The sequence below is a fragment of the Passer montanus genome, unplaced genomic scaffold (genome assembly GCF_014805655.1).
Source record: "Passer montanus isolate IOZ18808 unplaced genomic scaffold, ASM1480565v1 scaffold81, whole genome shotgun sequence".
NCBI classification, from domain to species: domain Eukaryota; kingdom Metazoa; phylum Chordata; class Aves; order Passeriformes; family Passeridae; genus Passer; species Passer montanus.
In genome coordinates, this window is record NW_024373368.1 from 94,165 (window position 1) to 121,220 (window position 27,056).

The 27,056-nt window shown below is 45.6% G+C and overlaps 1 protein-coding gene across 4 annotated transcripts in view; it reads left to right on the plus strand.

Annotated features, from left to right (window-relative positions):
* Window positions 1-27,056, plus strand: part of BAZ1B (bromodomain adjacent to zinc finger domain 1B) — a 45,072-nt gene that overhangs the window by 12,955 nt on the left and 5,061 nt on the right. For all 4 annotated transcript variants that reach the window (XM_039732884.1, XM_039732885.1, XM_039732888.1 and 1 more), the window contains exons 6-17: window positions 798-995; window positions 2,136-3,831; window positions 5,345-5,483; window positions 5,946-6,076; window positions 7,404-7,515; window positions 14,044-14,142; window positions 14,558-14,735; window positions 15,181-15,366; window positions 19,459-19,606; window positions 20,895-21,042; window positions 23,166-23,284; window positions 25,549-25,697. In XM_039732884.1, coding sequence (XP_039588818.1) covers window positions 798-995; window positions 2,136-3,831; window positions 5,345-5,483; window positions 5,946-6,076; window positions 7,404-7,515; window positions 14,044-14,142; window positions 14,558-14,735; window positions 15,181-15,366; window positions 19,459-19,606; window positions 20,895-21,042; window positions 23,166-23,284; window positions 25,549-25,697 — 3,303 coding nt within the window. The remainder of the gene's footprint in view (window positions 1-797; window positions 996-2,135; window positions 3,832-5,344; window positions 5,484-5,945; window positions 6,077-7,403; window positions 7,516-14,043; window positions 14,143-14,557; window positions 14,736-15,180; window positions 15,367-19,458; window positions 19,607-20,894; window positions 21,043-23,165; window positions 23,285-25,548; window positions 25,698-27,056) is intronic.

Consider the following 27,056-nt stretch of genomic DNA (forward strand, 5'->3'; position numbering starts at 1 on the left):
TGACTTGTCTGCTTGAGTCCTTTCTATTATAATATGAATATGCAAGTTTAATTAATCACTGCTGGTGATTGTACAGCACAGTGTAGTACTTTCTGCAGAGTCATGGCATTGGAAGCAGGACAGTTGTCTGTGAGGCTGGCCAGCCTGTCTTTTTCTACCTGTAATTAGGTTTTGTGCATGGAAACACTTGGTACCACACACATTGAGTCACAGAACTTTATTGTGGTTGTTGTTAAGCGCCTCATCTCTGGTCTTGCAGTTCCTGAGACCAGTGAAATCATGAGCGGCAGTTGTTGCTGTTGTCCTGACCAAGCTGCTCTGAGTTGAAGGTGGCAATGCTTTGGGAGGCTTTGGATAGCTGCAGCACTGCTCTGTGCTTTTTGTCTGCTCTTTGGTAATTTGACAAGTGAGCAGTGCTGACCTCAAAGAGTACCATGTGCAGAGGTGCTCCTTTGGTCTCAGGAAAAAAATCTAACATGGATATGTAAAAGCTTTAAAGTCGGTAGCAAGCACAAGCTGGAGGAAGGTTAGAGATAAAACAGTGGGCTTTGGCAAAAATTCTGCATCATAAATTCATGGTTTTTACTGTTTTAGCTGTCTGATTCTCTTACCAATCTCTGTGTGTCTCAGTTCTGTTGGAGCCAGCTCTGGTTGGTTTGAGTGTTTCCAAGAGAGCTTTGAATGAGCGAAGAGTTTTTGGACATGAAGCAGTACAATGATCCTGGTTCCTTGTAGGCATGTGATCTGTATAATGTGGTTAGAAGTTAATCATTAACAGTGTGTCTGTTATCTCCAAGATCATCAGCAACGTTCCAGCAGATAGCTTAGTCCGTACAGAGCGTCCTCCCAACAAGGAGATCCTGAGGTACTTCATCCGTCACAATGCGCTCCGTGCTGGCACGTGTGAGAATGCCCCATGGGTTGTGGAGGATGAGTTAGTGAAGAAGTACTCTCTCCCCAGTAAATTCAGTGACTTCTTGCTTGACCCACATAAGGTAAGAATTCCTGAAAGTACCTGCTTTGCTTTGCCACCCATTCCTTGGATCTTGGCAGAGACCTCAGTGTGCTGGTTAGGTTTTAGAATCACAAAATCATTAGGGTTGAAAAGCCTCATAAGATCATCGAACCTCACTGTTACCCAACACCACAGAGGCCACCACTAAACCATGTCCCCAAGTGCCAATTCCACATATCTGTTAAATCCAGAGAGAAGCAGAGCAGGAAAACCTACTCTTTTGTAGGTTGACCTTTTGAGAGGTGACATGGCTTGTACATCTGGATGGAATAGTGGTGTGCTTTAAAAATTTGAGCTTTATCTGCCTTTTTATTTTTCCAGAGGTTTGCATTACTTGTTTACAAGTAAAGACATGATTTCCTGGTGTAAGAGAAATGGGAAAGCTACAGTCTTTATGTGGTAGTTCAGGTGTTGGGCCCAAGACCTGGATGCATGTGACTGCATGAGGCCTGATTCATGCACAGGGCTGCATTGAGCGATGGCAGATACTACAAATTTAGTACTGACTATATACATAGCATGAATGGGTTCTTTTAGCCCTTAGTGCTGACCAGCCAAATACAATATTAACCAACTAAATGCCATACCATGAAATGTGCTGTCTTAAAATCCATCTTCTGGTGTAGAAAGTTCTATTTGGTTCATTCAGTAAACTCACTTTTTCATAGACTGTCAAGTGTTGTTTTAAAACTAGAAGATAAATCTTTGTTCAGGACAAGGGGGAATGACTTCAAGTTCACACAGAGTAGGTTTAAATTGAATATTGGGAAAAAATTCTTCCCTGTGGGATGGTAAGGCCCTAGCACAGGTTGCCCAAAGAAGCTGTGGCTGCCTCATCCCTGGAAGTGTCCAAGTCCAGGCTGAACAGGGCTTGGAGCAACCTGGTCTAGTGGTGTCCATGCCATTGGCAGGGGTTGGAACAAGATGGTCTTTATGGTCCCTCCAAACCCAGGCCATTCTCTGACTCTGATTATGATTGCAGAAGCCTGTTACCCTTAATGCAGTGAGCAATTTCATTAGAAAAAAAATTTAAAAATGGGCAAAAATAATTGACAGAGATCTAGGTAACTTTTAATTTCCTTTCAATATTAATACAAAATGATTCTTCCTTTAATTTTAGTATATGGCTCTTAATCCCTCAACCAAGAGGAAGAGCTCTCGGTCACCTGAAAGAAAGCTTCCTAAGAAATCCAAAGCAGACGGATCTTCACTGGGACAGCCACTGAGTCCAACCCTATGGTGTCACGTGCATTTGGAAAAATCTATAATTGGCTCTCCGCTGAAGGTGAAGAACTCAAAGAACTCAAATAGTCCTAAAGAGGAGCTGGAGGAGGTGATGAAAATTGTGTCACCTGCTAAACTGGGTTCTAACTTTCACATTCCAAAGAGGAGCCAACTAGGAAAGGGCAACAACAAATCCTTGGACAAAAAGCAAAGAGGCAAAAGGGTTCTGAATGGGCAGAAGTCGTCGGGGAAGGCAAAGTCTCCTAGGAAAGGTTTGAAGACCCCCAAGATGAAAATGAAACAAATGACACTGCTGGACATGGCTAAAGGTACCACTAAGGTGTCTAGGGCTCCCAGGAATGCTGGAGGCACCCCTGGATCTTCCAGGAAACCCCAGAAACATCTGCCTCCTGCAGCGCTCCATCTCATTGCCTATTACAAAGAAAACAAAGACCGGGAAGACAAAAAAAGTGCTCTTTCCTGCATCATCTCCAAGACAGCTCGGCTCCTTTCCAATGAGGACCGTGCCCGTCTCCCTGAGGATTTACGAGGGTTGGTACAGAAACGCTATGAGCTCCTGGAACACAGGAAGAGATGGGCCACCATGACTGAGGAACAGCGGAAGGAGTACATGAAGAAGAAAAGGGAAAAGCTGAAAGAGAAACTGAAGGAAAGAGCAAAAGAGCGGAAGGAGAAGGAGATGAAGGAAAAATTGGAAAAACAGAGGAGATTTGAGGACCAAGATCTGAAAGGGAAGACATTGCCTACTTTTAAACTGGTTGATACTCCAGAGGGCCTTCCTAACACACTTTTTGGGGATGTGGCCATGGTGGTGGAGTTCCTGAGCTGCTACTCAGGGTTATTGATGCCAGATGCTCAGTATCCCATCACAGCAGTGTCCCTGATGGAAGCCCTTTGTGCAGAAAAGGGAGGCTTCCTGTACTTGAACAGAGTGCTGGTCATCCTCTTGCAGACCCTGCTGCAGGATGAAATTGCTGAGGATTATGCTGAGCTGGGAATGAAACTTTCTGAAATCCCACTTACTCTGCATTCCGCTTCCGAGTTGGTTCGCCTGTGCCTGCGCAAGTCAGATGTGCAAGAGGAAAGTGAGGTTTCAGATAATGTAGATGAAAGTAAGGATTCAGCAGCTTTTGAGGATAATGAGGTACAGGATGAGTTTTTGGAGAAACTGGAGACATCAGAGTTCTTTGAGCTGACTCCTGAAGAGAAATTGCGGATCCTTGGAGCACTGTGTCACCGGATCCTAATGACGTACTCGGTGCAGGACCATGTGGAGGCCAAGCAGCAGGCCTCAGCTGAGCTGTGGAAAGAGCGCCTGGCTGTCCTGAAGGAGGAGAATGACAAGAAGAGGGCAGAGAAACAGAAGCGAAAAGAAATGGTGGCTAAAACCAAGGAGAATGGGAAAGTAGAGCATATGATGGGAAGGAATGAAAAGAAAAAACACGAAATTATGAAAATAGAGCACCGGGTAGAAATTGAAGCTGATGATATGATCAGTGCTGTGAAGAGCAGGCGCCTTCTTGCCATCCAAGCCAAGAAGGAGAGGGAGCAACAAGAAATACAAATGAGAGGTAAGAAAAATTACCCAGCGAGCAGAGTGTTTGTGTGTTGTGGAGTAACTTCATGGCAAAAATGACAGCCTGTTTTCCAGAAGCATTGTCTGAATGCTTCTGAATGAAACCTAAATAAAACTTAAGAATATAGATCTCATAATTGCATAATAGAGCATTGAAGCTCCAGCACCATTATACCTAACACAGTATAAACCCAAGTGACCTCTTCTTTTGTGATTTACTGTCTAATTCCACAAATAGGGATGTCTGTATGGAATTTAAGGGATTTGCTCACTGGAGATTTGTAATTCATCTCCTGTGGTTCTTGTGGCAGCTTAAACTTTGTAAATTTAAGAAAAACTAATACCTGCTTCTAGTTTTTTATCTGTATGTGTCTTTTCTTCAGTACCTTTCTAATTATGACAGGCCCAGGGAGGGTGGACAACACAGTATCTGTTTTGGGAACAGAAAGTAACCAAAAATTTGTCTTATGCCCAAACATCATCTAGTTCTTGGGTACAGAGGAGATATTTCCTGCCTAAAATCAGTTCCTACTGCTGCTGCTGGCCCTGCTGCTGTCCCCATGGTAAGGTTGTTGGCAGCAGCCCTTCTCTCATATCAGGATTTGGGTAATAAATCTCAGTTTAGAGTTTCTCACTTCAAAGAATTAGTTATGGAGCTGTATAAATATAAACTGTCCACTCAAACCTCTCTAAATCACGAATTGTGGCACCAGACCTTGTTTCTGTGTAAGTAGTGCTGCTTGAGGAGTAAAGAGACAATACTTTGGAATTACAGTTTAGGGGTTTTATTGGTTATAAATGTAGATGCTGGCTGGATGGAAGTGGACAGTATTGCTCATCTAGGTTATTTTCCTTCTGAAACAAGTGAGGGGTAAGCGTCCCTCATGGAGCCTGGCTTTTGTACCTTAACTGGAATGTAGGAGTATCTGTTCTGGGAGACCAAGAATCACAGAATGCTTTGGATTGGAAGGGGCTTTAAAGTTGATCATGGTCCACCCCTGCTTCATGGGCAAGGACACCTTCCACTAGATCAGGTTGCCCCAGGTCCCATCCAGCCTAGCCTGGCACGGGTTGCCCAGAGAAGCTGTGGCTGCCCTATCCTTGGAAGTGTCCAAGGCCAGGCTGGACAGGGCTTAGAGCAACCTGGTCTAGTGGAAGGTGTCCCTGACCATGGCAGGGTTGGAACAAGGTGATCTTTAAGGTGTCTTCCAACCTAAACCATTCCATGATTCTGTGATATGGCGGTTTTTATCCTGGGCTTCTTCAGCCCAGTCCATTCTTACACCTTGACTACTTCTTCTATATCGATCTATATGGAATTTTTTAATTTTTTTTTTTTAAGAATGATGGGCAGAAAATAAACAGAAGAGTGTATAGTTGTAAAGAATGTTTATTAAAATCCCCTGTAAACACTTTTTTTATTCCCATGGTATAGTAAAATAAAAGACAATATTGATGTCTGGATGCAATAAAGGAAAGCTAATGCTGCTCTTTGCTGATTCTAACAGTGAGGATGGAGAAAGAAGCAGAGGAAGAAAGAATCCGGAGGCATAAAGCTGCTGCTGAGAAAACTTTCCAGGATGGAATTGCCAAAGCCAAACTGGTGATGCGCAGGACTCCAATTGGCACTGACAGGAATCACAACAGGTGGGAAAGGAAATGGCCATGAACTTCCATCTTTGCCCTGAGAGAGGGGCTGTGTCAGATACCACCCCCCAGGAAGGGATTGATAGGGAGGGTATATGGAATTGCAGAGGAGAGAGAAGGAGAGTGTGTGTATTAAGTGTAGTGGCTGCTTATGTGCCCAGCTTTTTGAAGCCTTCCCATGGAGGTCAGGACCAGCGGAGGTTCAAGTGCTGGCATTGGGTGCTCAGGAACCTCATTACCATATTTTCTTTTTTTTTTTTTTTTTCATTATTGTTGCACAGGCATGCTCTTGGAAGGATTGTAAGCTAAGTTTTCCCTATGGGCTAACATAAAGATTTGCATGCATTCAGCTTTAATGAGTTGAGCACACAGATACTTCTCCACTCAATGCCAATAAAAGTGTGTGTGTGTTTAACTAGCCAGAAAAGGAGATAGGTACCTAATAACACATATTTCTTCCAGGTACTGGCTGTTTTCAGATGAGGTTCCAGGCTTGTTTATTGAGAAAGGCTGGGTACACGACAGTATAGACTACAGATTTGCCCTTCCCCATCAGAAAAAGGAAGATCTGAAGAAGGAGCACAGCCCTGGAGGTACAGTCTCTTGAGGGTATTTCCTCTGCTCTGACTATTCAAAGGGAGTCATGAGTGTGAAAGAACTGTATAGTCAGAGTTTTTTAATGGGGATACTCTGATTTTTTAAGCCTCCTTTTAACTCCAGAAGCATGGACAAAGGAGGTGCTGGTGATATTTCCATTCTGCTGCTGCAGGTCTTGAGACTTGCCTGTAGTATTGCACCTAAAGACCGTGGCATACAGTCTCCTCTCCAAGGAGTGAGGTTGATGTCAGTTGGTATCATCCCTCTAGTTCACTCTGACCCTCCTGAGTTGCAGCGTGCCAGACTCTTGCACAATTAGCTGGTTGTGCTGCAGAGTGAGGATGTCTATCACAGTGCTGATATTCCGCTGATGCCAAGACTCCTAGATTGGCCTGTGGATTGGTAACAAGCAGGGCAGTCTGTTAGGTATGCACAGCTTTGCTGATTGAGGTTGTTTTGGCGAACGTCCCTCGTGCACTTCCTCTCAGCCTGCTCTTCACCTTTGCTGAATCTGCAGGTGAGGTGCAAGGGACTTGCTGAACTTCTAGTGCTTTCTCTGTGATTTTGCCTGGCTGACTTGGAGCCTAGGTCCTGGAGCCTTGCAAGCTTGAACAGGCACAAAAATTTATCTGTACAGGAGGGAACTTAACATTTCTGTATGGAAGTAGTTCTTGAAACAGATGATACTGCAATAACCTGACTCAACTGAGTTTCAGTTGTGATTGTTTCTTGCTTTTGGAACCTCACATTCTGGCACTGAGTCCATCCATGGCAATCCTGCATGGGAAAGCTTATGGAGTTAGATCCAAGCCCTCGCCTGGTAGAATTGTCATAGACAAGGGGCAAATTGGACACCTGTAGAGGAATAGAACAGGGCAAACCTACAGTGAGATCCTTCATCCAGGTGTAACTTTACAGCCACCTGTGACTTTGAGACTGACTGAGCTGGAGGTGTATCATTCCAAGCTCCTCTGTGGGTATATTTTCTTGCAAGAGCTGTTTAAAATACTGACCAGCTGTGTTCCTGATCAACTCTTTGCTTCCAGCTGCTTTCATCTCTCAGCTGCTGCTGCAGGCAGTGGGCAGGATTTCAGCACATTCCTCTGGTAACTTAACAATCCAAGTCCTGAATGAGCAAAGATTTAAATCCATGTCAGAGTGTATCTGAGATGCTGAGAAATAAAAATTCATGCTGCTTATACCTCCTTTGGTTTTCAAAGTGCTTTGTCATTATACAGCTAAAAAGTGAAACTAGTTTTATATGTTTGGAATAGTAGGAATGCTGCTCAGGAATCTACCTGAGCCTGTGCTTTTCTTTTGCAGAGAAGCGGAAGAGCACAGGCAGTGACAGCCGAGGGAACAAACTGCACCGCTCCATGCCCACCACAGACCTGCCTGCTGAGACCACCACTCCCAAGCAGGGCCAGAACTTATGGTAACACACACTTCCATGGCTGCAAAGTACTCAAAGTGTAAAGGTCAAGGAATCTAGACAGATTTCTTTTTATTAAACCTGCTACAAACCTGTTCCTCTTTCAGTGCTGAGCAGTTGGGTTGGTTCAGCAGCTCTGCAGGCCTCTGTTGCTGATATTATTACTGCCCTGCTAACAGGGTAGCCAGTGTAAGAGCCAGTGGAACCATCATTCAACGTAATCAATCATACAAAGCCAGTATAAATTAAGCTATTGAAATGCTTCTTTGATGCATTGCTTTTTAAATATTTTATTCTTTCATGTTGACAGCCTCTTATCCCCTTAATGCTTCCAATATGCCAAGCAATCTTCTAAGTGAATCAAATCTACTTTTGAGCATGCTTGATTGTAACCTGCTCCAGTCATTGGCCGTATCAGTGTCCTTAAAGAAATTCTCCTGTGTTGAATGTTGCTCTGTGTGGTAAGGAGTGCTCATCAGTTGTCCCCATGCCAGAAAACCCTGGCTAAGCTTCACCTGTTAATTGCTGTGGAACATTGTGTATTTTTTAGATAACCCTGAGGATAACTGTCCCAAATTATGTGCTCCTGCAGCTCCCCTCTTAGCACTGTCTGTCCCACAGACTTCCACTGCTGACACACAGAGTGGGGTTAGTCTTTGATAAATAGAGTTTAACTTCTCTCCAAAGATTAGTTGCCAGTCAGAACTACTTTACTAAACGTGTACCTGCTCCCCCACCAGCAACTGTAAAAGAGACTGAAATTGTGGATGTCTTGATTTATCTGGACCACCAGCATTGGGTGCTGACTCTTGGTATTGTTCTGCTGCTTATCTGTCATGGCAGCAGGTCATAGGATATCACAGAGTTCCTGTGCTTTCCCTCACTGCCCCATCCTCCCATGACAAATTCCCACCCTGTTACCAGTCTAGGCCTTTGCACATCTTGCCAAAATTCAGGCAGTTGGGCTTTCCTAGAGACTGAGTCCTGCACAGGCAGTGTGATCCACAGGGAAGTCCTCTGCTCTTCCTAACTGCCTCCTCTAACCCTTGGTCTTTACTGAGCAGAGATGGCATGGTGTATTCCAGGAGAAGGACTAATTCCATAAGGAAAACGGTAGCTTAAATTTACAGAGCACATTGCTAACACTGAGGGCAGCATAGAGCCAAATTGGATGAGTTAATTAACACAGATTAATTAACAATTCCTTCAACTTTTGTGACTCTAGGCTGAACTTGAAAAAGCACAGTATTTGATCTCCCCATTCAGGTTGGCAACTCCCAGGAACATTCTGAGGGAGATCAATGTGGTGACAGAGGCAGGAGTGCTGTGTGGAGTAACCAGTCACAGCGTGAGAGGAGTAGCTCTTGGAACCAGGTCCTGGACACACTTGGTGCTAAATTATATTCTGTCACTAAGAGCTGCTTTGTATGGAGTGACCATAATGGATGGTATTCTCCTTTTAGAAAAGAAAGCAACAAAAAGAATTAAGAAGCTTCTTAAAAAAAAAAAAACAAAAAAAAACTTAAAAGTGGCAGCCAGAAGCCCAAAACACTTTCAAAGAGATTTGCCTTAGAGTTTCCTACTAAATGGTCAGAGCAAGAACTATCTCTTACCTTTGGGAAAAAAAAAACTGTTGAGGAAGCTGGAAACAAAACTGTAGCAGCAATAGCAAAACATTTTGAGTTCACATCAGGATAAGGAAGCTGTTTAAGAAAGCCTACTTAAAACCTGTGGTGAATCTCAGTGAAAGAAATAAAAAGAATGATAAAGTGAAGTACAGACTAAGGGCAAAACAATTTTCTTTTCCCCTTGGGGAACAATCCTGCTTCACAAAATCTATCATTACAGGGTCTGCCGTCGGAGAAGAGGGAAACTTTGCATGAGAGACTATTTAGCTAAGAAATACTAAATAAATTACAGAAACACTCTAAACTTTTATGTTCAGCAGGGAGATGGAGAGTAATGGTAGAGGAAATTGGGGAAGTCTCCTAAAGAGGTTTTCTTTGATGGAGAAAAGAGGGATCAGGAAGTAAAAGTAGCAAATGGCTGTTTTGAAATAGAGAGGAAAGTGCTGTAGCTGAGGTACACAACTGGCTGCTACCAACTGCTGTGGCTCTGTGAATTCCACCTGTTCAAAGCACCGGTGGACAAATTGCTGAGAGAGGAGTAAGAAATGCAAAGGTAATTGTCCTGGCACACAGAGGAGTCCTCAAACCAGCAGATGCTGCAGTCTGGAGGGGTAGGTTGAAGAACTGTCACTGCATACCTGCTCTGCCTTTTGGCCACTCAGACATCAGACACTGAGCTAGGGGGTGGGGGGTTTGGCCTGACTGTTTTGTCACAGTGTCCTTAATTGCTGTTCTTTCTTGTCCCTGCTAGGAAGGACTTTTAAGTGCTGACAATCACTGCACTAGCAGGTTTTTTACAAGGGTCTCGTGCCTGTGTGCATTGTTGTGCCAGGCAGGGGCAGCCGTGCAGGTAAAAGAGCCAGGTGTGGGCCTTGAGCAGGGGCACAGAGGCAGCTTCTCAAAGGACACATAACTCCTAATTGAATGCTGCGCTGACTGCCTCTCCCTGAGTGATAGGGCATCCAAGCCATGCCTGCAGCTAAGCAAGAAGGTCTCTCAGCTGAAAGGTTTTTCCTTAAAGATCTGGAGCTCCTTAGAGTTTGTTTGCTAAGTACCTGTCTGACACCTGCCACCACTTACATGTAAGCATCCACAGAAAGCTGTGTGACAGGCTGGGAGCTATTATTTCAGGGGATAGCCAGGAACTAGAACTTTTCTCTGAGGAAATCCATATTTCTATTCCTGTATTTTCCTTAGGGGCCATTGCTATTGATCTCGAGGACTGCTCTAAGCATAAATGGTTATGGAAGAGTCTCCTCCTTGGCTGCTTTTTGCATGTTGTCCTTGGACACTGTGAGGAGCCCCAAGCCCACACTGAAGTCCTTGGATATCTCTGTTGTTTGGACTTGGGCAGCTATAACTCACAATTTTAGCATGTGCATAGGAAGTTTCATTTCTTTGTGTTCTGCTTTAAGTTGTGCTGTTTGTCTCTTTTACTAGTGGTGTGTGGGACATGGGATTGAGTAGCCTCAGAGTGCATATAGAGCATCTTTAGCTTTACCCTTTTATCCTTTAGAGTGATGAGACTGCAAAATTAAACAGCAAATTAACTCTGATTAGTTGTATTTCACAGTCCTGCCCCTTTTCCCCTTTAGCATGGTAGCGGGTAGCACACTGATAAAGGGAGAAACAGATTTATACTTCTATCAAGAGTAAATAATATCTCATGGAAGTAGTTCTGCTCTTGGTACTTTGTCCCCAAAAAGAAGGGGGTCCAGTGTTCAAGTGTTAGTTCAGTGCTGCTGAAAGTGCAGCATCGTAAACAATTGGTTACTTCTGTCTTCTCCAGACAGATGGACCACTCTCTCTATTCATCTTGTGCTCCACTTGCACAGATGTTAATCCTTATTAAAAAATCTCCTTGTTCTGGATACACAGGCTCTGAAGAGGTCTCTGTCCTTACCATAGTTCTTGTGAGCTGTGTGCTTCCTGATCTTTCCTGCAAGAACCATGGGGGAGTCACAGCCTTGGCAGGATGGCAGGATACTAGCATGCAGGAGACTTCTTGCTCATCCTGGTCAGAAAGGAGTTGAATTTTGGAAACAGTGGCATCTCTGCAGAGTAACTGCAGAGTTGTTCTTCATCTGTTAGGAATTCCGCATGGTATGATGGGTCCCCTCAGCCGACAGTTTGAGTTAACTGCGAGTGGGTGCTGACAGACTCCATTCTCTTCCCTGTATTCTACACATGGAGTTCCCCTGTTTCTACCAATCCTCCAAAGCAGATACTGGTCCTGGGCCCTCTAGTTGTTGTCCTCTCAATTTTGTTGTTCCTTAGGCCAGGTTTTAGACCTTTCTTTGTCCCTTGCATCCTGTAGCTTGAAAACAGGTAGGAATATTCAGCCTGAGTGAATACTGAGAGCTCCTTTTGACTTGATTCTTGTGCCATTTGTGCCTTCTGTTCTGTTGCCTACCAGTCTGTTGGCTAGTGCTGCCAGAAGTGTCGGGGGAGAATCTAGGCTGTTCTTTGTGAATGCAGGAAGCCCTGACATCAGTCAGGATTTCCCCCTTGTATATCAGTTTGAAGACCCCCACCTGGTCTTGACTTTCCCAAAGGGACCTTTCCCATCCCTCTGGAGTATGTGATTAACCTGTGCCAGGCCACATGAAGGACACTAACTGTCTTACCATCCCTCTCTCCAGAACAAGATTCACTTTTGCCTTCCCTATTTAAAATTCCTAGCCCTGTCTAACCATGTCAATACTCCCAGCCTGTGGCTGAGCTCCAACTGGATGTGCAGGTAGTTCCTACATGCCTGGAGCTAGTTTGAGAAGCAGGAGCTGTGGCTGCACAGAGCAGAAAGGGGTCACTAATCAAACTAACGTGATGTCTCTGATATGTTTGTATTTTGCAGATCAGGCTTAGGTTCAGGCTTGAGTTCAGGCTTAAGTAGATCAGTTCCCTGTCCCAAAAATCCCACTTCTTACTCTCGGGGTGAACTGGGAAGATTTAAGTACCTGTTGCAGATGTTCTTCTTTCCCTGTCCCATATCCTTTTCAGTAGGAACAAAGTTGTACCAGGGCTTCACTCAGACTTTTTTAAAAGGGTGGGAGCTGCTTTCTACAACTGCCCAGCAGCCTCTGTTGTCTTCCCCCAAAATACTCAAGAATAGAAACCCTACATGATGACTGTTATCAGTGTCCTTTACTTTTTACAGTGTGCCAAAACAGTGCAGTAAGTTCTCCCCTTTAATTTGTCTCCATGGGAGAAAGCAGGGAAAGCTCGGGGATTGTCATCTTGAATATTCTTCTAGCTGGATTCCATGGTGTATCACCAGCAATGTCTGATGTTTTATCACAACCTGGGCAACCCATCTCAAGGTGTCTGAGAAATAGTCCTGTATCTGGGTATCTGTAGAGCAGATAGTTTGGAGTGCAGTTTATGCCATTCCCAGGTGGTGACAGATTCTAGTGGGTGAAGGATATCTGAAGCTGCTCTGGCCTGTTCCACAGGGAGAGGTGCAGAGAGTAGTGGTGCCCAAAGGTTTTGATCTCAGGATGCAGAGTGAGGATGCTCCACGGGGTCAGATATACTGAAGATGACTGGCTAAAAAACATCTTGCTTCCATTGTTGAACAATCAATCCTATGTTCTATTAGAGTAATGAATTTCCTAGCTGAATGCAAACTGGGAGGCTATTGTCCTAGTAGGACTATACCTAGAATTATTAAATACTTTCAGATATGGTATTTAGTAAGTATTTCTGCCAGAAAAATAAGCATTGTGGAGACCGGTATTCCAAGAGGAGCCACAACAATATCTTTCTCTAGCTGTTGCTTGGCTCATCTGAGCTTGTGCCCAAGAAGAAAGATAGACCTGGAATCTTCTGATAAGGATCACAGAGTGGTCCTTTGCAGTTGTTTCCAAATAAGGAAAGAAAGAAATTCAACAATGCCCTTTGATATTGAAATCGAAAGGAGAATCAACCTAACTTGGAAGATTTCCTGTCTTCCCTCTTCTAATGAGCAATCTTCTAATAGAAGATGGGGAATTAGTCATATTTTCTGTAAATAACCTCTGAAGCTCGAGTTGAATCCACATCCCATCACATGAAGAGTCTCCATGGTTTCCTGGAATAGAATTGGAAAGAAAAGAAGGAAAGTGCAGAATTTCAGGTTGTCTTAAATCTCATTTAAATGTACAACTCAGCATGCAAACATGATTGTACTTTGGGATTAAAGAATGTCTTGATTTAGATAATTCTGTAAAAGTAGTTCCCCTTTTAGACTGGACTAACTGCTGAGGCCATCACTGTCCTCAAGAATTCCTGAGCAAGAAGGTTTCAAGCTGATCAATATGGTTTTCAGATTCTGTACTTGAGCTTCAAGTTTGGGCAAGCTTAGAGAGGAGGACTTAGGCACTTGCGGAGACAGAGCCTGCACAGACACAGAGCTCCAGCAGCAGAAGTTGTGCCATCAGGCAGGACATCTCCTTTATAATCTGGGAACTTCTGGTTAATGAAAGAAAATATTACTAAATTGCCATGCTGTCAGTGTATAGTATGTTAGTCTTTGCTAATACATCTAAAACAACATTCAGATCACTTAAATTAACTGCAGAGTAATGAATGGAATCCCTGGGTATTGGGATAGACAACTAAATTCAAATGTCAAAGTTTTAATAAACTTAATGGGGAAAATACATCTATAAACCAGTTTTGTGTTTATTTTGATTCTGGTTTTCGTACCCTGGCATTGGGTACATTTGGGGACCTTGAAACTAAGCCAGTCTGAGTCAGAATTCTTCTACCAGCATTCCTGGAAGTGTTTCACCTTGCTCCATGGCATCAGGATATAGGTTACCTCTTAGCCCTACATGCCAATCCTTGGGAACTATTTAGAAGAAGAAATTGTGTTGTCATAGAGATACCCTAGGTGGTCTAGGTACATTTTTTTATCTTTCAGGTTTCTCTGTGACAGTCAGAAGGATTTGGATGAGCTGCTGGATTGCCTGCACCCCCAAGGAGTAAGGGAGAGCCAGCTCAAGGAGCGCTTGGAGAAGAAGTGAGCCTGCTCTTTGTTTTTCTATGTGTGCCTTCTCCCAAGTCAGAGCATGTCCTTGGCGCAGCAATCCTTGCGATTCTTGGGGCAGCATCCCAGGCCGGGCTTTGATTATTCCTGTGCTTAAGAGGGGAGGACATTCAGGTTGAGTACTTGCTGGTTTTCTTGGGCAGATTGTTAATAAATAACACTGAGCAGTGAGGAAGTTCTGCCAGTCTTTAAATTCCTCCTTGAAACCAGGAACAAAGGCAGTGCTGGTTGCTCTGAGTCAGAACTGCCACGTGCTTTCAGATGTCTTTCAAAGAACGTTCTGCACTGGTGGAGCTCATAGCTCTCAATGAAGACCATTGTCCCAGAGCCTGCCCAGCTCCCAGGACAGTGCTCTGCCTGTACTCAAAGGTTGGGTTTGATTTTCCAGGTATCAGGACATCACACATTCCATCCATTTGGCTCGGAAACAGAACTTGGGCCTCAAATCTTGTGATGGCAACCAGGAACTGCTGAACTACCTACGGAGTGATCTGATTGAGGTTGCAACGCGGCTGCAGAAGGGAGGCCTGGGATATGTTGATGTGACACCAGAATATGAAGCAAAAGTGAGTGAACAGGCAAAGTACTGAACAAGAGAAATGTAAGATGATACTTTCTGTAGAAGGTCTTCAGCCTTTTGTTCTCCTCAGACAAGAGGAGCAGGAAATCAGTTTTCTCATTTGTCCTTTAAACAATTATTTCAAGATTACGCAGCTGATGGCTTGAGGTGTAGGCAGATCATAATGTTGGAGCTGAGTGTCCTGTTCAATTGTCCTGTTTTCATATTCTCATGACAGGCTTCTTTATTGAGCAGAACTCCATAGCTGATTTTTGGCTTCTGTATCAAAGCCAGCATGTCTTGTTGAGACAGCAGCAATATGCTGATTCCATAACCAGGTGTGGCCGTTAACCACACTGCATTAGTTACCATGGGTGTCCACTTGCAGGCACACTTCAAGCAGTAGAGAGAGTAATATCCAGCTGTTACAGGGTCATATGTTCTTCCAACAGGTGTACTCTCTGGAGAGCCTAAAGGATTTTGGAGAGTGTGTGATTGCGCTCCAGGCTGGTGTTGTTAAGAAGTTTCTGCAAGGTTTCATGGCCCCTAAGCAGAAGAGAAGGAAACACCAAGGAGAGGATCACATTGCCAGGGCTGAGGAGATAGATGAAGACAAGAAAATGGCAGAAGAAGCCAAGGTATTGTTCACCTCAGGGCTCTTGCAGTAGAACTCTTTGAGCAGTAGCAGTACATTTTATGGAGTACTAAATCTTGATCAACTTCCTCCCATTTCAGATCTGAAGTTGAGTGTGTTTGGTGTTTATGGGGCCAGGTATTGCCTGTTTATTTTGAGGAGTAAATGCATGGGGAAAGTAAAAATAATAATGAGGAGTTACCTAATTTTCTCTCTGTCAATAGGAAATGGTCAAGTTCCTTCCATACAATTCTGCGTAAATAAAAGTTTATTATGGAGCTTTTTCACAGAACTTAATAGGAGTTGTATCTGCCAGAGAGGACTTAGGGTGCTTTGATCCACAAAGAGAAGGAGAGACATGTTGGGGTTCTGGTAACTTCAAGGGAGTGAGATTCAGGTAAATACCACATTAGGCAAAGGGAGATACAAGTTGTTGGATGTGTGGAAGCACCTGGGGAGATGTCTGGGCAAACAAGCCTCCTGCGTATGCCTCCAGGAGAAAAACGGTATTGTGGGCCTAAATACGTATACATCCTAATAAAAGGGATAGAGGAGAGCTGCAGAGGGTTGGGAAGGGTACTGCAGGCACTTGTGCTGCACCAGTGTTTCACCCTAACTGGGGTACTAGAGTTATGGGGTAGTTTCTGTATACTAAGTTGAACAGGATGTTAATGCCCCATAACAAGACTTTCCCCACTGCCCGCAGCTCTGCCCTGACTGATAACTGACTTCAGCAGAGGCAGCAATATCAGAATTAGATCAGCAGAAGTACTTGAAAGTCCCAACTTGAAAAATAGTATTTCTTCACCTGTGTTTACCTAAAGGAAGCAGGCAAGAAAGGTGGAGAGAGACTAATTTACAAGAGCATGTAGTGACAGGACAAGGGGAAATGACTTTGCACTGGTAGAGAGTGGGGTGAGAGTGTGGATATTGGGAAGAAATTCTTTCCTGTAAGAGTGGTGAGGCCCTGGTACAGGTAGCCCAGAGAAGCTGTGACTGCCCTATCCCTGGAAGTGTTTCAGGCCAGGTTGGATGGGACTTGAAGCAACCTAATCTAGTGGTGGGTATCTTTGCCTGTGGCAGAGGAGTTGAAATGAGATGAGCTTTAAAGTCCCTTCCAACACAAACCTTTCTGGGAATCTGTGACTGAGGCTGGAGGCAGTTTCTTTGGTGTGGATCTGTGGGGCTTTTTTTAAAGCTCCTGTCACTATATGCTGAATGCTTATTTGAACATCAGGTCTTTGCTAAGCTGTGCTGTTGCTGTGTTAGTGGGATAATTTGGATAGGTGCTAGAAATTTTCACATTCCTCAGTTGTCCTGAGGTATTTAAACTTTGCTAATTTTAAATCTTCCAGTAATGGGAGGATACTGTGTCCTGAAAGCTCACAGCAAAACGGAGTGCTGTAAAATCGGTGAGGTCTGAGGCAGAAAGGACTTGGATCAGCACATTCCTGTTTCTACAGCAGCACCATATTGTGCCTTACTCCAGTCTGCCTTGGAGCTGTAACCCTGAGGGGTGTACCTGTAGGGGATATTCAGGGTAGCATCAGATTTACTGCAACACAGTTCCAGTATGCTATTGTGCAGGTTTTCCCCCTGCAAGCACTGGCTTTGGTGTCATGCCAGTCTCTCTGGAGCATTTATTTATGCAGTACAGTGCTTACTATCTAATTCAGACTTTTCTAGACCTTTGTGGTGCTACAAGCAATGTTCAACTTTTTGGGGGTGTTTGTTGGTTTGTTTCATTTGGCAATTTTTTTTAACCTCAGTTTATCTGGAATAAGCTTTCTTTTTGCCAAAGCAGAAAACCTTTACAGATGACCTTGAAAGAGCAGCCTACTTCTTAGATACAGTTATCTGAGGAAAATCCCTGACTGCCAGGCAGACTGTTCTGAAGAAAAATCTCCTGCATAGGCTAGGAATTATGAAGCCTTTTGAGCCAGAACTGCACTGTGAGCACATAGGAGGTAAAATACAGCATAGCCACACTGGAAAAATATACTCAATGTACTTCGAGACTTTAGAGGAAGAATTGCAGCCCTGTGGTATGGATATGTCTCATTTTCCCTGTGAGAAACAAGTTATGGCTTAACAGGCACCCTTTTGCTGACATAATTGTCTGTACTAAGGGTTCCTGCTGGCTCAGCTGCATTGCTGGAGCTCACACTGCTGAGTGGCAAAGGATTGCAGTGAGACCTGGCTTGTGGCTGCTTCTGAAAATCAGGCTGGTGCCTCTGTTGATCAAAACATTCCCATTTCCAGTGGCAGTAGCATGCTGGACTGTCCCAGAGCAGGACAGGGAATATATGACCTCTTTGCAGCATGACATTGTGTCACTACAGCATGAGCAGAGTGAAGAACATGGGTGGCTTATCACCCCTGTGACCCGCAGGCAGTACTCTGTGCAAGGGGAGAGTCAGTCTGCACCTGCAGACAATCCCTCAAAGAGCAGCTTCACAACCAAGCAATTCCAATTTCAGCTGTTCCAAGGGGTTTCAGCTCAGGGTGCCAGGTGAGAGCCTTTATATTCGGAGGCTTGTCTACCTTTACCAAAGTAGGTGTTTTCTGTCACTCTGAGGCTGACATGTGGTTGAGGACTTGTCCTTTTATTCTGGGAGTTGCATTTTGGGTTTTTTTTCCTGCTTGGTTGCTCCTGTCCAGTAAGGAGGGGATTTAAGTAACTTCCTCCAGTCTCCCATTTTGCCTTGTTGGCAGCTGGAGCTCCCTTGGTACTGGTGCTGCTCAAATGCCAGCAGTCTCCTGATGCTTGGGAGGTAAGGCTAGAAATTTGTTAAATTCCAGACTTGGGGAGAAATATCTTAGCAAAACTTGCCAACAGCTTTTGCAGATTTATCTTGGCCCAGCATGTTAACAGCAAAACCCATGGAGCAGTTCCTTGGAAAATCAGTGATACCATATGTCAAGCACCTTAAAAATTTTCTGCAAAGAAAGAGCACAGAGCTGTGTTACCTCCACAGTGGGCTGGGCAGCTTTACGTTTGTCTCCAGTGGTTCTCCAGAATCCACACCAGCAAATGTAGGGATCCACATGGCAGTAGGGATGTTGGCATTTCAGAACAGTTTGTGTGTTTTTCCAAGCATCTAATATATGCTGTGCTTCCTTAAATTCAGGCAGAGGAGAATGTGCAACTCTGCAAAACTCCCAGGTTTTCTTTGGCTCTCAAATTGCTGTCAGCTGCAGAGTTTAGATTTTCCCATCTGACACTTCACTGTTTTTTCATTCTTCTGAGGTGGAAGAACATTAGTTAAAGGCCTATTACGTCCCTGTCATGTCTGGGCCATTGCCTCACTCTTGTAGAGTACAAGATTATTATTGGAGAGGACATGGCTCTGAATAACTTCTGTCCTGCTGCATTTTGGATTTATCAAAGTGGTATTTGCAAACCTCTTGAGCTGGGTGTATGGTTTCCCATTGGCCTTGTTCTGTGCAGACCCTGGCAGCTGCCCTGGTGCAGGGCTTGGCTTTGATGCTGTCATCCGCATTCCCAGTTTCTGGGATTTCTGATTAACTGAGGCCATAGTGTCTCAGGGAAGCAGCTGGTTTTATATTGGACGGTCCAAATGCCTGTGCAGTGTGATTATAGCTGGTGGCACAGGGTTCCCTCTGCCACCTGAGAAGCTCAGGGACTGCATGGGTGTGTTGCTGAGGTCCACATGCCTGTGTGGTACCCACTGGAGGGCAGCACAGGCCACTTCAATCCTCCTTCCACTGTGATTGCCAGCTGTTCCACAACTTTCCTCCCACATTTTACAGTGCTAGGTTTCTGCCTTTTATTTTCTTAGCCCGCTGATTATTTGGGTTTGACCTTCAGAGCAAGAATTTAGTGGAGTTCACATATAGTGATTCAACCTGACTGTGAAATGCAAAACAGTTGACTGTTAAGAGCAAACTGTCTGATCCAGGGAGACTGAATATGGATAAACCACAACCAGAACTGCTGAGGTAACACAGAAGGAAAGCAATACCAGAGTTGAACTTTGGTTATGAAGGGTCCCAGCTAAGGGTTATAAAAACATCTTTAGACTGAAGGCAGCTGTGTCTGTGCATCATTGTAAGATGTTAGGTCTGTCTGCAGGTTGCTTCAGCCATGGAGAAGTGGAAGACAGCAATCCGTGAGGCCCAGACCTTCTCCCGTATGCATGTACTGCTGGGGATGCTGGATGCCTGTATCAAGTGGGATATGTCAGCAGAGAATGCCAGATGCAAGGTGTGTCGCAAGAAAGGTACGCATTCCTATCTGCACAATTCCTGCCTGTGCAACAGTTGGATGTTGTCACCTCTCTGCTGTGCTTAGGTGATGTGTCCTTGTAGTCTGTCACTCTGACTATGACTGTATTTTAAGTTCTGAATGTCAGGATTTACAGTCAGCAGCAGCATTGATCTCCCTTTTAGAGAAGGAGCAAGCAAAGAGGGGTTGGAAAGGTTATTATGGGGAAAAGCGGGGCGGGATATTGCCGCTCTGATGCCAAAGTGGCAGCAGAACTACTCAGTGAGCTGGGGAAGTCACCAAACAGGTGATGAGGGCATACTTTTCTTTGTGTGCACTGTAGAATGAAGGACTTCAGAGTCTTCCAAGTGAAGGGGGAAGTAGAAGGGGTGTCAGCAGAGATCAGGTGCTGGTATTTGTTCTGCCATAACCTCTCCTCTTGGACGGGAGCCTGGAGAAAAGAGCTTGGTGGTATATTCTGCCTCACCACTTTTATATTGCTGAAACTAGTGGAAAATGAGGGCAGGCAGAGCAGGAGGACTGCTGGGCAACTTTTGTTTACAGCAAGGCTTGCCATTCATTCCTTTAGGGGGAAGTAAGGGCTGAACTGGTGCAAAATCTGCCTTCACTGCAGAACCTCAGGGGTATTCCAGACCATTGCCAAAACTACCCTACCTGCTGTTGAGAAGAGTTTCTAGGCAAAAGTAGCGGGGGGGCTCACCTGAGACTAGCACAATAGTTTCACAGAAGCTAAGAACTGAGATGTTAGACAAGCTGGCAAGCCCTCTGCACTTTCTTTTTCCACTTTAGTAAAAGAAAGCTGGCTCAGGATTGTTTCCCTGTTTCCCTTCATCAGTGGGAGGCACAGAGAGAGACTAGTCCTGCTGCATACTGATTTTCAGTGTAGCCTTGTCACCCTGAGTAGAAAGAAGATACCATGTAGGTTAAGCAGAATAGCTCCATTTTTAGCTTACAGCTCTGGGGCCCTGTTTGCAGCAAACTTTCCCCATGTTTATCTGAGTGGAACCTCTTTGACAGATTTCTATCTTTGCCTTCAGTGAAATCTTCACAGGACAAGGGACTTCGCATTGGTTTGTTGGTTTTTAAATGCTGCTGTTCATAAATATAGTGGTGGGGCAGAAAGAAGGATCCCCAAGGAAGGCCATCAGGGAAAGGGTCCCTGCCCTCAGAGGGGACTCTGCATCTTTCTCTTGCTTAATCCTGACCTCCAGCACTGCAGCAGCTTCTGCCTCTCAGGTTGAGTGAGGCTGTGGCCTTGTTACAAGCGATCTGCACTTTCCTAGGTGAGGATGACAAGCTGATCCTGTGTGATGAGTGTAACAAGGCCTTCCACCTGTTCTGCCTGCGGCCGGCACTCTATGAGATCCCAGATGGGGAATGGCAGTGCCCAGCGTGCCAGCCTTCGACAGCCCGGCGCAGCTCACGAAGCAGGTGAGTGACCTTCCTGTCCGTAGCCTTGTCACAGCACAGTCCTGGGCCTCTTTTCACAAGACCCAAACCAGCCTGGAGCAAAGCCCCTTTAGAAGGTTTGAAATCACCCAGTTAAAGCAGCACTGGAACTGAAGAAAAGCAGTTTCAGGATGTAAGTTCACCACACATATTTTACTGATGCATTACAAGTTCATGAGTTTCAATAAATATCTTGGGTTTGGAAATGAAAACATAGGCAAAACACCCACCAAAATTAGTTACACTAAGGGTTGTTGTTTTCTTTGAGCATCTGCTTGGGTTATTTCTTCATGTAGTTGGTGGGTCCTTGGGTTGGATTACTGCAGACATTACTCCAGGCTGCAGCTCAATCCCTGCTCCGCTATGACAAGTCAAAATGCCATTCTAATGGTTTTCTGTACCTGATAACCTTAGCAAAACAGCAGAACAGTTTATAATTTGACAAAGGGAATGTGATTTGAGGAAGTGTGGCAAATACGAGTAGTTGCCTCCTGACAGCATGGGGTTAGATTGGTTTTTTGAGTTGCAAGCTGGACTTTAAGGATTTTACAGTGAGTGTAATTTGCTTGTGGTAACTGTGCTACATCTCCCCTTATATCAGTGAGGTGAGGCTATCCAGTGGCACCTGATGCAGAAGCAGGGAGCAGATCCTCCCTGACAGAGGAGCCGCACAATAGAGGTGTGCCAGCCAGTACCGTGCAGGTGGTGTTCGGCCTTGAAAGTATTACTTACTCCCTGAACACCATTTAAGAGTTCATCAGGCTTGTACAGAAATGACAGGGCTTAAAGCCTGAGTTCATAGTTACTTTGATGTGGCAAATTCACCTGCAAGCTGCTCAGCTCCTGGCCCAGAGCCATCAGGTGGAGAACACCTGTCCTGTTTTCTGCTTTCTGCTCTTGTCTTCCTGGCTGAGATAGGAAAAGAATGTCAGCCTGGCAGACCTTATACTCTCTGTGCTTTGGAAGTTTTATTCCTTTTGTTGCTCAAGATCCTCTTTCTTCAGGGGATTTAGACTCCCACAGCAGCTTTGCCTGTGTCCCCTTTTTCCTGTGCATGCTGGTTTTTAATGGTCTAAATGAGACCCCACCAGCAATGCTCTCTCTAGCTCCGGGACCCCAGCACAGGAAGGGCATCGACCTGTTGGAGCAAGTCCAGAGGAGGCCACCTAGTTGATATGAGGGATTAGAGCACCTCTGTAATTAGGGAAGGGTGAGAGAGTTTGGATTGTTCAGCCTGGAAAAGAGAAGGCTTTGGGGTGACCTAATTGCAGCCTTTTAGTACCTGAAGTGAGCCCACAAAAAAGATGGAGAGAGACTGTTTACAAGGGGGAATGGCTTCCTTGACATTCTTCCTTGACAGAAGGCAGGGTTAAATTGGATATTGTTTGGGAAGATATTCTTCCCTGTAAGGATGATGAAGCCCTGGCACAGATTGCCTAAAAAAGCTGTGACTGCCCCATCTCTGGAAGTGTTAGAGCTTGGAGTAACCTGCTCTGAGAGGTGTCCCCTGCCTATGGCAGGGGGACTGAAGGAAGATGGGCTTTAAGGGCCCTTCTAATCCAACCATTTTATGATTCTATGAATGATTGAACAGTCACAGATGAGAAGCCAGAATGTGCTGGGCAGGGAGTCTGCGTGACTTCTGACTTCAGCACATGAGAAGCCTGACATTCTGTTCACCAATCTGTTTCCCAGAGTGTAAGGACACCAATTTGTTTCCTTAAGTATAGGGAAAATATTCCAGCAGGAAAAAGAGCCCCTCTTGAAACTCTTTCGGCCAGGCCTGCAGACCCGGGCAAATGGCAAATCGTCCTCTCAGGGAAGAGTAATTACGCAGCAATCCCAGTCTTATAATCCCCTGTCCCATGGTCATGGTGTCTAGAATACCAAAAAATACAGAGGTTCAGCTCTTGGGAATTTTCAGTCCAGATGTTTAGCTGAGGAAGTGCCCTTTGAGCTGTAGCTATAACTTGATATTCTGGAATACAGCAAGCTGCTTTCGGCTAGCCTGGTGTTTGTTGTACAGCCCAAACAATACCAGGGCCCCCGGGGCCACTGATGCTCAGACTCTTGTACCACAAACACATACACCTGCTTTATTCTAGGAACTATGCAGAGGATTCTGCTGAAGATGAAGGTGAAGAAGGTGAGGAAGCTTCTGATGAGCCAGATGCTGAGGAGGAAGAGGAGGAGGAAGAAGACTATGAAGTTGCTGGACTAAAATGTAAGGCTTTGATCGTGTGGGGAAATAACAGAAAATAGTAACCTTCCTGCCTTCAGTATCGGAAATACAGATCCTCTTTAGGATTTGTGCTTTTCCTCATGCAGATCAGGTAGAGGCCTAGGAGATGTCACAGGGAAAGGCTGTGGCTGTGCTGTGGTTACCTGGGGAACTGGAGTAAACCCTTGGCCGTTTGTGGTGGGGTCAGCACTAGCAATGATTGAAATGGCTCACTGCCCAGTCACTCCCTGGGGACACTGATGATGCTGTTCTGAGGGCTGAGAGGGGTCAGTAGACACTGCAGTGGGCTGGGAGGTCAGCAGATCCTGCAGAGCAGTGGGATTGTCAGTCTCTGCACCTACAGGATTTGTTGTACGCTGGAAGCTGTTTAATTGCTTATGGGAGCTCTCACCACAGCCTCCTTTTCTTTTTCCCACCATTTCATAACCCCCTTGAGTGCAGGACTTCTGGTGGTTGGGCAAGGAGGCATTTTGAAATAGGAGGACTAGCACTTCCTCTCTTTATTCCAGTGAGAAGGCACAGTGTTCAGGTGTAGTGTGGGCTGGACCACCAGCATCCTTTGATCGCATACAGAGACCACTTGGGATGCTCCCAGGGCAGCTGGGAGGAATAAAAGACTGTTTTCTAGATTCTTCAATGTCTGCTTCTTCACCTATGTGAAGTAGTAGTATAGTGTATATATGTGTGTATATAGTGTATATATATGTATATAGTTATATATATATACATATACGTTAGTATATGTATTCACTTTGGTTTCAGTCTCAGTTGGGCAACTTGCTGCACTGAAAAGCTCAGTCTGGGAATGGCACACTATGCCAGCATTTGCTTTCTGTCAAACTGTCCTTGACTGACATAACATTAAATACAGGTTGTCTTAAATAGGGCGGATGGAATCCAGAGACTGGGACTCAAAGGATTATCCCATGTTCTTTTGAGGGTTTCCATCCAGGCCTGAGCCTCGATTCCTTTACTTTATTCTGGTTTCAGGGAGGCTCACTGATACCACGGCTGTGCAAACTGCTTGTTGTCCTGCGGTGTATCCATGTCCACACTTGGAGTGTGTTTAGCCTGTGTTGCACGGCCAAGGCAGGAGCTGAGCCAAGCTTTCCAAACAATGGCAAAAGAGGGTTATGGTCACTAAAAATAAAGTGCTAAATGCAACCCCTGGCTTTAGAGAGCATTAACATGGAAAGGTCACCATGGAAAACTTTTGTTTTAATAGAGAAATCACATTGATCCTCATGGCGTTTATCCTGAGGGATCTAACCTAGAATGTTGGATTGTCAGACATTTAGCACGTGCTGCACGCTTGACACACAAGCAGAGTGACAGCAGGTGGATGTCCTGCGGCCTTGCCACACGCCCAGCATGATGATTTATGGGACAGGGCTGGATCAGAGGCTGCAGCTGAGGTATCCAGTGTGCTGGATACAGCTCAAGGACTTGGAATCAGGTGGAAGGGCTTTGACTTGGGAAGGCAAACACATTCTCCTTGTACAGAGGGTCATGGGAGAAATTTAAGACAAGGAGTGCGTCAACACGGTCGCATTGCCACCAGTGTGGAGCTCTGAGAGCAGACACACACAGGCAAGTGCATTTCTGTAGGATGTAATGTGGCAGCCCCAAGTCTTGGGGAATAAAATCCCATTGTTTCCCACTTGAAGCACATGGAGCAGCTCCCAACTGCAGTAATTTGACACTCCCCCTGCACACAGTTCCCTTCTCGGGGGGCTTATCCCACTGTGTGGGCCACTTGGAAAAGCACCCATCTCCACAACTGAGGAGCAAAGGGGCAGCAGGAAACCAAGGAAACTCCAGGTTTCTGCTCCCAGTGCTTTTAGAGGGTATTTTGCTGGTTGAGACAACTGTCTGTCCTTGCATTGCTTTCCTGTCTTTCCCTCAAGCCTTGATGTTTTGGGGTCTCTTGGTGCTGCAGGCAGAGGGGTTTGCTGTGGCCTGCAGTGGATGATCCAGGAGCTCCCAGTATTCCCTTGGAGCTTGAGGATCTGCTGTGTGTGAAGTACCCTTTTAGCAGCAGGGTGTTGCTAGCCATGGCCTCTTCAGGCAGGTGGTGATGACCCACAGATCCCCTCTGTAGAAGGTGTGAGAGTGTAGCTGAGATGAGGCCGGGTGGTCCCTGGGCTCACCAGCCTGAGCGAAGCTCAGCCTAGTGTGGGAGGCAGAAGGTGGTGTCTGCTCCCAGATGCACCCAGGCCTCTAAGCCCATGGCTTATCTATTTCAGTGAGGCCCAGGAAGGCAGCCCGTGGCAAGCAGGGCTCCATGTACTCCTCAAGGCAGGGAAGGCACCAGAGGAAGAAGCAGACTCTGCACCCTGTGCAGGGACCCCGGCAGCGCACGGCACCTGTCAACGGTGCAGACATCGATGAGCTGGTAAGAGCCAAACTTCTCCCTGGAGACCATTCACATCGTGAGTTATAAACCAAACAGGTGGCCTGCTTCCTGCCATCCCTTTGCAGAGAAATAGCCTGAATCCTAGTGAAAGCTCGGGTTGGGCTGGGTTAAAAAAGGATACATATCGTTAGGGGCCTGCTGCAGACAGAGCACAGATATGCCAGGCATCCCTGCCCAGCCGCTTTCACACATTGTCCCCTTGAGCAGCAGGCAGCCTGCAGCTTGTTAAAGGGTTTTAAATAGTATCCATGTGTCTCTGCAGAGAGGTGGGGGAACTGAGGGGGTCCTGGATGGCCAGAGAATGCCAGTAATGCTGGACCCTTGCTCCCCAGCCTTGGCCATTTTATGACAGTTGTTGTCTGTATGGTCACTCCCTGACTTCCAGGACATAATTTGGCTGGTTTAGGTTTCACTTGATATTTAAAGAATAAAACTATAGGCTCCTGCACAGAGCAGTCTATGTGTGCTGGGTGGGGGAGCTGCAGCCATTCTGGGGAGCCACATGCCATAGGGGATACATGAGGTTACTCCAGCCCCACAACCACGTCACAATGCCCTGATCTGCTATCTGTCCTGTGACCAGCAGTAGTGGTGTTGGTGTATCCTGTCACTCTCCTTGCTCATGGACTGTGGACTCAGTGGTGCTTGTGCTAGGTCTGGGGGGCTGTGCTTGTGGTCTGTGTTATACACTGGAGGGCAAGCAAACCCAGCATAGACAGCCACAGCCAGCACAGAGGGATATTCCAGTGGGGAAAATTTTACTGGAACAACACACTGGCTCAGAGAAGAGGACTTTGCCAGGATTTATCATTTGTCCTGGGAAGAGATCGGAGCTGGGTCAGAATAGTGAGTACCCTCTGCTGTGGAGCCTTCCTGTCATTCAGTGTTTCCTCAGCAGTGATGACCCACAAGCTGTGCTCTGGGAGCTATGGGGATGTCCCCATGCTGGGTGTGACCTGGGTCCCTGGGCACATTAGTGACCTCGTGCTGAGCCTGCATGGGGACAACAGTGCTTGGGCCACCAGCTGTTCCCTGGCATTTGAAATGGCACAGTCACCCCTGCCAGAGCAGAGCAGCAGCACAAGTGCTTCTCCGTCTGCCTTGGGTGCTGCCCGCCGCAAGCTCAAGAGAAGGCATTCACATTCTCCATATTGCTGGCATTTATTTTTTGGCTGCTTGCTGTGGCCATATTGTCTTTGAACTTATTTTGAAAAAGCCACCTGCTACCAGAGGAGAACTGAGCAGTTTGTGAGCTGTTCCCACCAAGCTCCTGAATGAAGCTACTGTCCTGAACCCAAGCGGCTGCTGTATGTCATAATCACAGAATGGCCTGGCTTG